The sequence below is a fragment of the Thalassophryne amazonica genome, chromosome 3 (genome assembly GCF_902500255.1).
Source record: "Thalassophryne amazonica chromosome 3, fThaAma1.1, whole genome shotgun sequence".
NCBI classification, from domain to species: Eukaryota; Metazoa; Chordata; class Actinopteri; order Batrachoidiformes; family Batrachoididae; genus Thalassophryne; species Thalassophryne amazonica.
The window spans coordinates 145,564,105-145,580,462 of record NC_047105.1 but is presented as its reverse complement, the minus strand read 5'-3'; the positions used below and the strand labels follow the sequence as shown (position 1 = coordinate 145,580,462).

The 16,358-nt window shown below is 43.8% G+C and overlaps 1 protein-coding gene across 2 annotated transcripts in view; it reads right to left on the bottom strand.

Annotated features, from left to right (window-relative positions):
- fhit (fragile histidine triad diadenosine triphosphatase) overlaps positions 1–16,358 on the bottom strand; it is a 1,159,287-nt gene that overhangs the window by 301,251 nt on the left and 841,678 nt on the right. Inside the window, exons 4-5 of one of the 2 annotated variants that reach the window (XM_034167502.1) lie at positions 15,030–15,175; positions 1,738–1,767 (exon numbers count right to left, since the gene is read on the bottom strand). In XM_034167502.1, the coding sequence (XP_034023393.1) occupies positions 1,738–1,767; positions 15,030–15,175 (176 nt within the window). The remainder of the gene's footprint in view (positions 1–1,737; positions 1,768–15,029; positions 15,176–16,358) is intronic. The other variant, XM_034167503.1, reaches the window with a different exon arrangement.

Below are 16,358 nucleotides of genomic sequence, written 5' to 3'. Positions count from 1 at the left end.
GCCCTGTTGCAGGACAAGCTCTCAGAGCTTGGCATGCCTGACTCCACCTGCAGGTGGATCACTGACTCCCTGTCCAAAAGAAGGCAGCATACGAAGCTGTGGGAGCACACCTCCAACACATGGTCTATCAGTAACGGATCCCCCGAGGCTGTGTTCTTTCTCCTCTACTCTTCTCCCTGTACACTAACAGCTGCACCTCCAGCCACCAGTCTGTAAAGCTCCTGAACTTCACGGAAGACACAACCCTCATCGGACTCATCTCTGATGGGGACGAGTCTGCCTACAGATGGGAAACTGATCACCTGGTGCAAACAGGACAATCTGGAGCTCAGTGCCCTCAAGATAGTGGAGATGGTTGTTGACTTCAGAAAGAACCCAGTCCCGGCCAACCCCATCACCCTGTGTGACTCCCCAGTCACCACTGTGGAGTCCTTCCATTACCTGAGGATCACCAAACTCAAGTGGGAGCTGAATGTCAGCTCTCTCATCAACAGAGCACAACAGAGGATGTACTTTCTGGGGCAGCTGAGGAAGTTCAACCTGCCAAAAACTGAGTCCATCATCTCCTCATCTTCACCGTCTGGTACATTGCTGCCACTGCTAAGGACATGAGGAAACTGCAGCATATCATCCTCACAGCAGAAAAGGTGATCAACTGCAATCTGCCATCCCTACAGTACCTGTACACCTCCACGGCCCTGAGGCGAACATGGAAGATAGGGGCCCATTCCTCTCACCCTGGACACAAACGTTTTGTTACCCTCCCCTCTGGCAGACAGCTGAGGTCCATCAGGCCTAAAAAAGCTTCTTTCCATCTGTAGCTAGATTTATAAATAATGCCAGAGACCCCATTTGTTGTTTATGCACCAATTACTTCTTACAGAAGTATTTTTTTCCTTTTCTTTTTATTATTGTTTATGCACCAATGACACCAGATCAAATTCCTTGTATGTGAGAACTTACTCACACACACACACACACACACACACACACACACACACACACACACACACACACACACACACACACACACACACACACACACACACACACACACACACACAGGGAGCAGAGCATATCCCAGCAGTCATATAGCATGAGGTGGGGTACACCCAGTACAGGACGCCAGTCTGTCACAGGGCCACAGACAGACAAACAAACACATTCACACCCACTCGCACACCTACAGACAATTTAAAGATTCCAATCCACCTAACCCGCATGTCTTTGGATGTGGGAGGAAACCGGAGCAACCTGGAGGAAACCCACGCAAACACGGAGAGAACATGTAAACTCCACACAGAAAGGCCACAGGCGGGAATCGAACCCATGTTCTTCTCGCTGTGAGGCAACAGTGCTAACCACTAATCCACCGTGCTGCCCTGTGAGAACTTACTTGGCAATAAATTTGATTCTGATTTTGATACTGATTAATAAATAACTGACAAGGGAAAACTTATGTTTTGTGTAACCAACATAAGTAAACAATGTAACAGCAAGAGAAACACAAAACTTTGAGTAAAATTTGTTCCTCTCACTTGAACAGATTCATCCATTTGAGTCATTCCAAGAAGACTGACTTCAAAAATGATTGAAACCTTTCAGAAAAGACCTCTAAATAATTCAGTTATGTCAAGAGTTTAGCACCTTTAAATGAAATACAATGATTATTTAATAGTGTAACTGTTGCAGAGGCCTCATGACATATTTAAAGGCAGTGAATTATTAAGATCTCACCTTCACAGTTTGTCCGGCTTCAGGGCCATCCTGTTGGGAACAGAAAGAGGTAATTAGAAAAGAGATGGGATTTCAAAAATTTTACATCAATAATTCAGAGCATGATTTAAATTTCAGATGAGCCACAGACTCGCCCTTTACTCCAATTAGAAAATCCCAGGTTTGTTTCAGTGTATCTGCTGTTGTAACAATTTAATGATAAATTTTTATTCCATTTTTTTCAGTTTTAAAGATGGGGAGGATTACCAATTAGCCACAGAAAAGCCAGACATGTAATAAACAAGACAAAAGTATTAACTTTTAAAGATTTATGGACAGATGGAAGAGAGAAATGAATGTGACAACAACATATATATATATACAGTGATGCCGGTAACGCATTACTTAGTAACGCGTTACTCTAATCTGACCACTTTTTTTTGTAACGAGTAATCTAACGCGTTAATCTTTCCAAATCAGTAATCAGATTAAAGTTACTTCTCCAAGTCACTGTGCGTTACTATTATTTTTCATTGTGGGTCGATAGCAGCATTAAACTTGGTCTGTGGGCAGGAGGTCGGGGTTCGACTGAACTGCCCACTTTAAGTGAGCTGTGAGCTTTTCATCCACGGTTTTTTGCAGCTGCTCGACTCGTCGTCACCTCTTAAAGGGCGGTGATCAGCACACCTGCACTGAGCTTTACAAAGACATTTTTATACTTTTTTCCTCCTTTATTTAGAATTCTGAGCTGAGCTGCTCTGTATCGTCTCGTTAAAAACAGCTGATCCTCCGCGACGTGTCAACAACTAACACTGTTTTCCACTCAAATGCACCTAAACTCTCTTTCTGAGGACCACATGATGTGAAAACGCAATAAAACTTTCTTACCTGTAAATCTGGTCCTGTTTTCTGCATAAATAAATGTTATCCATTCTTTGTGCTCAAATGCCAAAGCAGGGGCGAATCCAGATGGAATGGGGGCGTGGGGCAGGGATGTGCCCCCCCCCAACACCCCTAGATTAAAGGTGCAATTTTGAAGCCGTTTTGTACTACAACTACTAATACTACTTAAAATAATAATAATTTCGACAAGTAAAATGTTTAGAGAATTTAAATGTTAGAAAAATGTTAGAATTTAATAGTTACATTTATAAACAATGTAGGTTTGAAATTGCAAGTTTTACTGTTACAGTGCTGTCAACAGTTAAATATGAGGTCAAAAAAGAGGTCTTTATTTTACTTTTTATAAAACAAGTATTTGTTTTCATTGAAGTCAAGAAAGGGTGACTATAAAGTGAGTTTTGGCAAAACAAGTATCATTGTCATGTTGACGTGGGTTGTTGTCGGCAGCTGGGGAAAGTAACTAAAAAAGTAACTAGTAATCTAACTTAGTTACTTTTACAATTGAGTAATCAGTAAAGTAACTAAGTTACTTTTTCAAGGAGTAATCAGTAATCAGTAATTGGATTACTTTTTCAAAGTAACTGTGGCAACACTGTATATATATATAACAACAGACAAACATCCACCAAACAAGTGCCTCTAAAATGTATTTAATACCCTTCTGGGTGGTTCATAACCCTAACCCTGACAAAAAAAAGCAGCTCATGTTGAAAAAGGAGCTCTACATTCACTGAAATTAACATTTTATAAAAACTAAGTTACCACAGAGAGAACCACAGTGATGTCACTTTGCATTGTCTTCCAGAAAAAAAGAGACTTTTCTTACCCTGGTGGGTAAAACAAAGAACGCCATTAATGTGACATCCACATTAATGAAACCACATTTTATTCCATTAAATCTGAATTAACGGTGCACTGTGTTAGATTAACAAAATACTCCTTGGAATGCAGGTGCCAACCCATTTCCTTTTGACTTCAATCTTACTCAAACATTCATCTGTCGGGTGGAGTATAATTCTCACAGAAAGTATGACAAATCATGCATGAAAAGGTCAGTTTATGTTGTAGATCAATGCCAACAACCCATGATGAGATGATGAAGTCACGCATAGAGGAGGTGTCTTTTCAGGACTGACCCATTGCAGTTCACAATAATGCTGTTTTTATCATGTTTCTTGTTATATTTGTAGTATAAACAACTGAATGTCACAGTAACTTCATTCAACCACTTCCTGAAATTACACTGTGTCACCTCTTTATTCATTCGCAGTTGGAGTAGAATATCTTTAATTCTACACAGCTCACATGGGTCTGTGTCTCTCTACCTGGCAGTGACTCTCTGAGGAGGACTTACATTCCACTGGGGATGGTAGAGCTGAAGATGTTGCAATTTTGCTTTGGAGTGATGAGAATGTACAGGATTAGGAATGAACATATCAGAGGGACAGCTCAGGAAGGTTGGTTTGGAGGCAACAACAGAGAGGCGAAATTGAAATTGTTTGGGCATGTGCAGAGGAGGGACCCAGGGACTGAATGAAGAGGTGAAACATTGTCATTTCAGGAAGTGCTTGAATGAAGTTGCTGTGACATTCAATTGTTGACATCCAGCTCTCCCTCCTGTCTTTTTGTTAGTGCCACCATCTCTAAGCTGTCCAACATAGCTGGTCTCATTACTGTCTTGTAAATTTCCTCTTCACTCTTGCTGATATTCTTCAGTCACAAATCACTCCTGCCACCTTTCTCCACCCACTCCACCCTGCCTGCACTCTCTTCTTCACCCCTCTACCACACTCTCCATTACTTTGGAAAGATGACCCAAAGAATTTAAACTCATCTACTTTCACCACTTCTACTTCTTGTAACCGCACTATTCCGCCGCACTCCCTGTCATTCACACACATGTACTCAGTCTTGCTGCTACTGACGTTCATTCACTGGCTCTCCAGAGCGTATGTCCACATTTCCAGGCTAGACTCCAGCTGCTATCTACTCTCACTACAGATCACAATGTCATCTGCAAACATCATAGTCCATGGAGACTCTTGTCTGATCTCATCTGTCAACCTGTCCATCACCATATTAGCTTGGGACTCCAGCGAGGGGGGTAGCTCCCCATCCCCCCTAAGCTGGCGGCTGCACGACCATGTTGCTGCGGCTCCCCCCACACTCACACTGCCTCAATTCGGATAATGGACTGTTTCAAAGATTAGTGCACATAAACAATGTCAAATATATATATGTGTTGTCTTTAATTCTGATGTGTGCCATTATTACGGTAAACAAGTAATAATTGTGGATGACTTGCCTGTGGTATTAGGAATGTGGACAGAATTTCACTGTGTTGCACTCGTGAAATGACAATGACAAATAAATCTGACAATTCAATTCAATTCTGACCATTGCAAACAAGAAAGGGCTCAGAGCTGATCCTTGGTGTAATCCCACCTCCACCTGCTACATGTCCTGGACTACCCTCACATGCTTCTCTGCCACTTCAAACTTCCTCATGCAATACCACAACTCTTCTCTTGGCACTCTGTCATAGGATTTTTCTAAATCCACAAACACACAATGTAACTCTTTCTGGCCTCCTCTGTACTTTTCAATGAGTCCTCTTACAGCAAACATTGCATCTGTGCTGCTTTTTCTAAAAATTAAACCAAATTGCTGTTCACAGGTCTTCACCTGTTTTCTAAGGCTAGCTTCAACTACGCATTCCTAAAACTTAATTCTGTTGCTGATCCACTTTATGCCTCTGTTGTTACTGCAGATCTGCACATCACCCTTGTTCTTAAAAATCGGAACCAGCACACTTTGTCTCCACTCCTCAGGCGTCCTCTCACTTTCCAACCTTTTATTAAACAATCTGGTTAGAAACTCCACTGCCATCTTTCCAAAGCATTTCCATGCCTCCACTGGAATGTTACCTGGACCAACTGCCTTTCCACTCTTGATCCTCTTCATATCTGCCCTCACTTCATCCTTACCAATCTCTTATACTTCCAAATTTACTCTCTCAACATCATTCAGACTTTTCTCTCTCTCATTTTCTACATTCATCAGCTCCTCAAAGTATTCCCTCTACCTTCTCAACACCCTCTCCCCACTGGTGAGCATATATATATATATATATATATATATATATATATATATATATATATATATATATATATATATATATATATAAATACATAAAAGGGACGCAATAGAGAACCCCGAGGTTAAATAACCTTGGTTAAAAAAAAAAAAAATGTCACTCACACATTTGAACCTGCACACTCTGAATACCAGACAGAAACTTTAACATTGCGCTACAATCACTGTCTTATAACAGGAGCGTGAAATGCTTAAAATCAAAAAGGAGATAAACGTATTTTCTAAAAAAGAAGAAGAAAAAAAAACGCTTTTATAAGTGACCTAACAGCATTTGGTATGGTGTATTTCTGCTGAAACGTGACTGAAAGTGGCATATTTCAAGCTGAAGAAGGAGTCCTACTTGACTTTGTTGGTAAGTGGGACCCCAGAGGCAGCTGACAGGTACCGGCAGGCCAAGTGTGCTGCAGCCCGTGCGGTCGCAGAGGCAAAAACCCGGGTCTGGGAGGAGTTCAGAGAGGCCATGGAAGAGGACTATCGGTCGGCCTTGAATAAATTCTGGCAAAGCGTCCGACACCTCAGGAAGCGGAAGCAACTCTCCACCAGCACTGTCTACGGCGCAGGCGGGGAGCTGTTGACCCTGACTGGGAATGTTGTCGGGCGGTGGAAAGAATACTTCGAGGATCTCCTCAATCGCTTCCTCATGTCTTCCAAAGAGGAAGCAGAGACTGGGGACTCAGAGGCGGACTCATCATCACCCAGGCTGAAGTCACCGAGGTGGTTAGAAAGCTCCTCGGTGGCAAGGCTCCTGGGGTGGATGAAATCTGTTCTGAGTACCTTAAGTCTCTGGATATTATGGGACTGTCTTGGTTGACATGCCTGTGCAACATCGCGTGGCGGTCGGGGACAGTGCCTCTGGATTGGCAGACCAGGGTGGTGGTCCCTCTGTTTAAGAGGGGGACCAGAGGGTGTGTTCCAACTACAGGGGGATCACACTCCTCAGCCTCCCTGGTAAGGTCTATTCCAGAGTACTAGCGAGGAGAATTTCACCGATAGCACTATGTAACACAATTTTTGTTCCTGGCTTCTAAGTGTTATATTTCAACTGCTTATGTCTAAAGTCTATGGAAAAATGACTACATTCAGCACAAACTTTGATTTAATTTTTTTTTTACGTTCTAGAAAGTTCTAAAAGTTTCTTGAAATTTCTAGATAATTCTGGAAACTTCTAGAAAATTCTGGACAGTTCTACCAGTTAAAGAATATTCTAGAAGACTACTCAGTAGTAGTGAAGGCGAATCAAGAATATTCTTGAAAACAGACAAATTTCAAAATATCATTGTCCTGATCACAGAAGCAAAGTTTCTGTGGAATAACAACTATTTACTATTTATTTAAGGCATAACAGGTTAGGAAAACACACTGTGTACCCAGGAACAAAACAAAAATAAAAATTTGTTACATAGTCGCACCTCGGATTCAGGAGGAGCGGTGTGGTTTTCATCCTGGTCACGGCACACTGGACCAGCTCTACACACTCCATCAGCTGCTCGAGGGTTCATGGGAGTTCGCCCAACCAGTCCACATGTGCTTTGTCGATCTGTAGAAGGCATTTGACTGTGTCCCTCGGGGCACCCTGTGGGGGGTGCTCCGGGAGTACAGGGTCTGGGTCCTTTGCTAAGGGCTATCCGGTCCCTGTACGACCGCAGCAGGAGCTTGGTTCTCATTGCCGGTAGTAAGTCAAACCTGTTTCCAGTGCACGTTGGCCTCCATCAGGGCTGCCCTTTGTCACCGGTTCTGTTCATTATCTTTATAGACAGAATTTTGAGGCGCAGCCAGGGTGTAGAGGGGTTCTGGTTTAGGAACCACAGAATCTCGTCTCTGCTGTTTGCGGACGATGTGGTTCTGTTGGCTTCGTCAAATCAGGACCTTCAGCATGCACTGGGGCAGTTTGCAGCCAAGTGTGACGCGTCCGGGATGAAAATCAGAACCTCCAAATCCAAGGCCATGGTTCTCAACCGGAAATGGTGCCTTGCCCTCTTCAGGTCGGTAGAGTGTGCTTGCCTCAAGTGGAGGAGTTTAAGTATCTCGGGGTCTTGTTCACGAGCGAGGGATGGATGGAGCGAGAGATTGACAGACGGCTCGGTGTAGTGTCTGCAGTGATGCGGTCGCTGTACCGGACTGTTATGGTGAAGAGAGAGCTGAGTAGGGGGGCAAAGCTCTCGATTTACCGATTGATCTACGTTCTGACCCTCACCTGTGGTCATGAGATTTGGCTCATGACTGAAAGAACGAGATCGAGAGTACAAGTGGCCGAAATGAGTTTCCTCCGCAGGGTGGCTGGGCGCTCCCTCAGAGATAGGGTGAGGAGCTCGGTCACTCGGGAGGAGCTTGGAGTCGAGCTGCTGCTCCTCCACGTCGAAAGGAGCCAGAGGTGGCTCGGGCATGTTTTCCGGATGCCCCATGGATGCCTTGCTGGAGAGGTGTTCCAGGCACGTCCCATCGGGAGGAAGCCCCGGGGAAGACCCAGGACATGCTGGAGGGACTATGTCTCTCGGCTGGCTTGGGAACACCTTGGGGTTCCCCCGGAGGAGCTGGGGGAGGTGTGTGTGTATCAGGAGGTCTGGGCAGCTTTGCTTGAGCTGCTATCCCCACGACCCAACTCCAGATAAAGCAAAAGAAAATGGATGGATGGATGGAAAACAAACAAGGGATTTTGACCTTCAGTGGCTGATAAACCTGCCATGTTAAGGGTTAAGCAGAGAAACACAGAAATTCCATTTACGGCTCCTCTGACCAACCAAATCCAATTCATGAGTATTCCCTGGTCTCTGATATCTTCTTTTGCAAGGGGGAAAGTTGCTCCAAGATGTTTTCCAACTTCCATCTGAGGTCAAGGGTTAACGCAGTCTGAGACTGTCCCGCTTTGCCCACCTCATTAATTATGACAGACAAGTGAGGGCTCATGGTTCTGGTAGCAGCTATCTTGCCAATTCTCCGGTCGGTCAGGGCAGTACATAAACCAATAAGCACCAGCCCTCCTACTATAAAACCAAATAAAAATAAATCTTTGACGTCCTCCACAGAGAGTGGAGTCAAGCACCTGACACGCCACTTATCACAGGCATCGAGAACATAGCCTAGCGGGGGGGGGGTCCATTTGGGCACACAGGGTCCCCCAGCCCTGATTTCCTTGTTGAATAAATGGTGTCAATGTCATTCAGAGACCAGCTGATCAATTCCATGGTTATTCCAATACAGTTTGAAGAATTCACAGTCTGGTGAACTACGGACTTTGAAGGTTGGAGCAGAGATAAGAGAAATACAGAGAAGAGGAGAGAGGAGGAAGTCCCAGCTCATATTTGTTGTACTGTTGGCCTGTCATATGGTCGTGCAGTGTGCTGCTCACTGTCATGTCAGACAGACATGATGTTCAGATCACCTGCTGCATGCCCACATGAAATGATGGTCTAGTCCAGCTGGAGCAGCCTGTCAATGTGCATGCTCTCCAGCCCATCGCAAAAGCGATATATGTTTTTATGTATTTTGATGTGAGGACAGCAAGCACACACACGTGCTTGTCCGTCCAAACACGATGTGTGTTCTGCAGCTCTGATGTCCAGGACCAGGCTTGTCAACAGTTACCATGCCCCATCCGTTCAGCACACAAACCAAGGGGTGTCACTCTGTGATCAGATGAGAGGCAATGACAAATTTCACATCAACCTTGACAATGATTGTCTGCTGACTGTTTTTGTGATGATAGTGCGAATGGCCACACATTTTCTAAATGCCAAGCGAATGCTGTTAGATGTTTGTGTGTATCAGCTGGAATTTGGCCGACAACTGCCGCAAGAGGGTTCGATGGGCTCTCACAGGGCACACTCTCTCTTTCAGCCACTGGCGTGCACAAATAGTTGTAGCAATGGGTGTATGAGGCATTAGAGGCAGGTATGATTTTACCGTTTTGCATACGATTCCTGCTTCATGCGCACTTTATGCGCAATTCGATCAAACTTGCATTATGTGTGAAGGGGCCCTTAGCCACTGCCATTTCTCTATTTACCTTAAACCACATTTCCTTGTGCTCCTGTCTACTTTCTTTGTCTCTCTGACTATCTCAAAACTTTTTCATCAACCTCTTTCTCCTTTTGCTTTGCTGGACATCTTCATTCCACCACCAAGTGTCCTTGTCTTCTTTCCACTGTTCAAATGTCACACCCAGTACCTTCACATCTACAGTACTTTTCCAGTTGTCCAAATTTGCTTCTCATCCATCCAGTGCCTCTCGCACCTGCTCATGAATTTCACACAACAGTCTTCCTCCTTCAACTTCCATCTGATCATTTGTTGAGCTCTGACCTGCTTCTTCTTCACCTCTAAAGTCATCCTGCAAACCACCATCCTGTGCTGTCTAGCTACACTCTCTCCTGCCACCACCTTACAGACTCCAATTTCTTTTAGGTTGCATCTCCTACACATAATGTAGTCCACCTGTGTGCACCTTCCTCCACTCTTATATGTTACCCTGTGCTCCTCCCTTTTCTTAAAGTACATGTTCACCACAGCCATTTCCATCCTTTTTGCAAAATCAGCTACCATCTGTCCTTCCACATCCCTGTCCTTGATACCACATCTACCCATTCATTACTCATCACCTCTGCTCCCTTCACCAACATGCCCTTTGAAGTTCACTCCAATCACCACTCTTGCATGCTTGGGTTCACTCTCCACCACCTCATCTAACTCACTCCAGAAATTTTTTTTCTCCCTCATCTCACAACCTACCCATGTGGCATATGCACTGATGATATTCATTATCACTCCTTCAGTTTACAACTTCACACTCATCACCCTGTCAGATACTCATTTAACCTCCAACACACCCTGAACATACTCTTCTTTTAAAATGACCCAACACCATTTCTTTTCCTATCCTCACCATGATACAACAACTTGAACCCACCGCCTATGCTCCTGTTCTTACTTCCCTTCCACTTGGTCTCTTGCACACACAATACGAGGTCTATTAGAAAAGTATTCGACCTTATTATTTTTTTCAAAAACTATATGGATTTGAATCACGTGCGATTACATCAGACAAGCTTGAACGTGGGCATGCAAGAGTTTTTTCACGCCTGTCGGTTGCGTCATTCGCCTGTGGGCAGGCTTTGAGTGAGGAGTGGTCCACCCCTCCCGTCTATTTTTTCATTGTTTAGGAATGGCTCAGAGACTGCCGCTTTGCTTGATCAAAATTTTTTCAGAAACTGTAAGGCACATCCGAGTGGACACCATTCGAGAAATTCAGCTGGTTTTCGGTGAAAATTTTAAGGGCTGATGAGAGATTATGGAGTGTTACTGTCGCTTTAAGGACAACCCACGGAGCCGGAGGGCGCGCCGGCAGGCAGCAGCTCATGGCCCGGCGCCACAGAGAAACACCTCCGTTGGAAGCGTTACGGGACAGGTTTGAACATGCCCAGCTGTTAAACAGTTTCTCGGATACTCACTCGACTGAAAACCATCGAAAGCCGCCTGAATTTTATGAACGGTTATCAACACTGAGGTGTTTCTCTGTGGCGCCGGGCCATGAGCGGCTGCCTGCTGACGCGCAAATCCATCCGCACGTCTTTCATTACAAAATCTCCTTTAACAGTGGAATGTCCGGATAAACTGCTGATCCCGACCTCTTCTGAAACTTCTCTGTTCTCTCACGACGTCCTGGGTCAACAGAGGCTTAAATTTGGAAGTTTTCAGCTCGAAACAGGCTGACGACGGCATCTCGGAGCGCAGCGCACCCTCCGGCTCCGTGGGTGAGGATTCAGATCAAAATGGATTTGTAAAAATGCAATTTGAATCACATTTAAAACTATTTACAAATGAGGGTTGAAGGTCATTTGGAAAAAACAGATATCATGCAAATCAAGTGCTTAGACTTGCCACATGAAATTAGATTCAAATTAGATAAGCAGATAAACTGGATTTTTAATGGCAGTCTGAACAAGGCCTGAGATCTTTCGATGCTCTCTGTCTCCTGACTGAAAGCACCGCTTCACTTCGTGACAGCACTGTTTTTTGTTTTTTTCTCACATATTTTTATCATATTAGCTGTGATTTCATTGACACTTTATTTGTTGGCAAAAGGTGTTGACTGAAATGTGTTTTGTGCCAAAGACTGAACAAAGAACAGTGAGGAGCTCGATTGTTGTTGTGTCTGTGTTTTATCGGTTGGTTTGTGTGATTTCTGTCACAGTATGCTGCAGATAAGACGCTCCTCCTGGAGATGGTTCTCCTTTAATGTGGTCGCTGGAAGCTAGCACCTGTCACAACTAATCTCCTATTGTCACTTCTCATCACCTCCCAAGTCAAAGAAAACAATATCCAGATCAAGATTATTTCTCTCTCTCTCCTTCTAACCTGTGAAACAATTTTTGGTTACAGAGCTTCAGACGAGCGCAGCTCTGGTTAGATATTAGCATATATATCAGCCGTTTGGCAGAACAGGCCCTTCTGTTGGGGTGTCAGCTCTGTACTTAACTTCCATCACACCACAGTAAACGTGATGAATGCTGAAAATAGCAGCATGCCGCTGCTGAGCCAGCGAAAGCTTAGTGAGCACTAAAATCAAGTCGAATCTGTAACAGTTGAGATGGTTGGCATCAGGACGTTTGAGTCAAAATCACCTGCTTCTTAATGCAGTCAGAGGTTTTCTTGATATCAGCTCAGTGAGGCGTCTCCATCTGTGCACCTGCAGGACTGCAGCATTTTGATGTCTATCAAACCATCACCTTTATTTGAGATGACGTACACGGTGTGATTGTTCTTCAGGCCCACTGCCTGTCTGATGTGGAAGCAAAATAATGTTTGTATTTGTACCATAACTGAGCCCTTTCAATGACAACACCTCAAGTCACAGAGGACCCACTGTCGTTTCTGGTGCTGCAAACCCACTGAGGATTTTCTTAAAGAAAAAAAAAAAAAGAGCTGAAATTACAGCTGTACTTTGCCGGAAGACTCCAGCCAAGATCTGATCAGTTTTCAAAACTTTCTCTGTTGCACTCCACTATGACAGGCAAAAGGTACGCTGACCACCGTCTCTCCAATCACAGCCACAGAAGCTGGTAACTCCTTCAGCATTGACTGGGTGTCTTGGTGGCTTCCCTCATGAGTCTTCTTCTTTCACACTCACTCAATGTTTAAGAACCGTACAATCATTCGTAATGAGTGATGTAATTTACAGCCAAAAACTACTCATGTATCATCACTTGATTTGTCAAAAGAACACTGGTGATGAAAAAGTGATGATTTGTAGTAAAATAATCTATATATTTAGTTTGTAAAGTTACTGTGAGATCCAGTGTATAAGTTGGATTTTTTCTTACTAGTTTGGGAGGTCCTCCACATCTTATACTCTGAAGAAACTTACAAATCCAGTTCCAATGAAGCTGGGACGTTGTGTAAAATGTAAATTAAAAAATATAGTGAGTAGTGAGCGCCTTGTATGGCAGCACCCTGACATCGGGGTGAATGTGAGGCATTATTTGTAAAGCGCTTTGAGTGTCTGATGCAGATGGAATAGTGTTACGCATATAAATGCAGTCCATTAAATAAAAACAGAATACAATGATTTGCAAATCCTTTTCAACCTATATTCAACTGAATATACCACAAAGACAACGCATTTAATGTACAAATTGATAGACTTTATTGTTTTTGTGCAGATATTTTCTCATTTTGAAATGGATGTCTGCAACACATTTCAAGAAAGTTGGGGCGGGGCAACAAAAGACTGGGAAAGTTTATGAATGCTCAAGGAACACCTAATTGGAAACAGGTGAGTGCCATGACTGGGTATAAAAGGAGAATCCCCAAAAGGCTCAGCCATTCACAAGCAAAGATGGGGTGAAGATCACCACTTCTGGAGATCTGGAGAACTTTCTACACATAAGCGGCACGGCTGAAAACCAACACTGAATGCCCGTGACCTTTGATCCCTCAGGCAGCACTGCATTAAAAACCGACATCATTGTGTAAAGGATGTTACTGTGTGGGCTCAGGAACACTTCAGAAAACCATTGTCAGTTAACACAGTTCGTCACTACATCTACAAGTGCAAGTTAAACTCTACCATGCAAAGTGAAAGCCAAACATCAACAACATCCAGAAACACCACCGCCTTCTTTGGGACCAAGCTCATTTGAAATGGACAGACACAAAGTGGAAAAGTGTGCTGTGGTCTGATGAGTCCACATTTCAAATTGTTTTTGAAATCATGGACGTCATGTCCTCCGGACAAAAGAGGAAACAGACGATGCAGTTTGTTACCGCGCAAAGTTCAAAAGCCATCATCTGTGATGGTATGGGGGTGTGTTAGTGCCCATGGCATGGACAACTTACACATCTGTGATGGCACCATTAATGCTGAAAGGTACATCCAGGTTTTGGAGCAACACATGCTGCCATCCAGTCAACGTCTTTTTCAGGGACGTCCCTGCTTATTTCAGCAAGACAATGCCAAAGCACATTCTGCACGTGTTACAATGGCGTGGCTTCATAGTAAAAGAGTGCGGGTACTAGACTGGCCTGCCTGCAGTCCAGACCTGTTGCCCATTGAAAATATGTGTTGCATTATGAAGCGCAAAATATGACAATAGATCCCAATTCCACCTACAAAGCTTCAATAATTAGTGTCCTCAGTTCCCAAACACTTATTGAGTGTTGTTAGAAGGAAAGGTGATGTAACACAGTGGTAAACATACCACTGTCCCAGCTTTTTGAAATGTGTTGCAGGCATCCATTTCAAAATGAGTAAATATTTGCACAAAAACAAGAAGGTTTATCAGTTTGAACATTAAATATCTTGTCTTTCTGGTGTATTCAATTGAATATAGGTTGAAGAGGATTTGAAAATCATTGTATTCTGGTTGTTGACAGGGGTAACATACTCTGGAAAATACAGTACTGTGGCCACAGAAAGAGAACGATGCAGTTCTTATGTTAAAACCATGAAATAAATGTGAAGTTTACACAACAGCCTCTTGACCACTGAAATTCATTGTGGTTGTATACAGATGAAAAATGAGGCAAAATTATGAGAGAGAGAGAGAGTGTGAGAGATCGGGGGGGTCACTGTCCAAATACTTATGAACTTAACTGGAGATGGACTCATTTTTCTGCTGATTGTCCAAATCCTTGAAAAAATGTCACCACCAACGGCAGCTGTTTTTTTTTTCTTATTTTGTCTCTTCCATCAGACAGGATTCTGTGCTGTCATTATGTCTAGCGAGGCTCCTCCCACATGGTGACTGAGGTGGTCATACCTGTATGGCGATGGTGAGGGAGGAGGCATTGAAGACTTTCTCCACCATGTTGGCCACCTTCTGAGTGGTGCAGAATAAATCAGTCATCTCATCTGGACGGAGGTCTCGAAAACGCTCCACAGGTCTCAGCGGACACACCAACACATCTGACACGCTTCAGTTAAGGAACACAGAGACACACCAACACAGACTGCAGCATGGACGACAGAGGGTGGAGCTTAGTGGAACCAGGACAAAACGACTGCGGCACAGCTCTGAGTGGATTAATGGAAAAATAAATCAAAGTAAGTCAGGAGATTGTCTGTTTGAAACATAAACTCACCTTAACAAGCCTCAAAACCCAAACCCTGGCACAGCAGAGAAAATCCTTCAGAGCTTTCCAAAATCCACCCACACACCATTAAAACAACAAAAACACAATAATAATGTGTTATAATATGCTCTTTCGTTTATCTGTATAAATATATATTTGCAGATGATGTGGCTCTGTTGACTTCATCAGTCAGTGATCCCTGATGTGCATATTGAGCAGGTTTGAGGCCGAGTGTAAATTGACTAGGATTAGAATCAACAACACCATGGTCCTCTGTCAGAAAACGGGTGGATTGTCACCTCTGGGTCAGGGGTTGAGTACTGACCCAAGTGGAGGAGTTTAAGTATCTCGGGTCAGTTGGAGCATGATTGTGACGATGTCTGAAATTTTAGATGCTGTACCAGTCCATTGTGGTAAAGAAGAATATGAGCCAGAAGGCAAGAGTCACAATTTACCAGTCGATTTAAGTTCCTGTCCACAACTATGGTCATGAGCTTTGGGTAATGACTGAAAGAATTAGATTGTGGACACAAGTGGCAGAAATGAGATTCCTCTGCCACTTGTGTGATCTCGGCTTACACTCCTGGACAGCATGAGAAGCTTGATTATCTGGGATGGACTTGGAGTAGAGCTGCTACTTCTTCACATTGAAAGGAGCTGTTTGAGGTGGTTCGGGCACCTCGTGAGGATGCCCGCTGGTCATTTCCCTAGGGAGGTCTGCCAGACACATCCAACTAGAAGGACCTCGGACAGATTATATTTCCTAGCTGGTTTGGGAACGCCTTGGGATAAATAAGATTTGACCCGCTGGAAGACAACCGACTCCAAACCCTGCAGTCCAAAGGATTCATGACATCACTACCTGTCTGACAGTACATCTAGGGCAACTAGAAATCACTACATATTTTCACAGAGAGACAGAGAGAGAGAGAGAGAGACAGAGAGAGACAGACAGACAGAGAGAGAGAGACAGACAGAGAGAGAGAGAGACAGAGAGAGAGAGAGAGAGACAACAG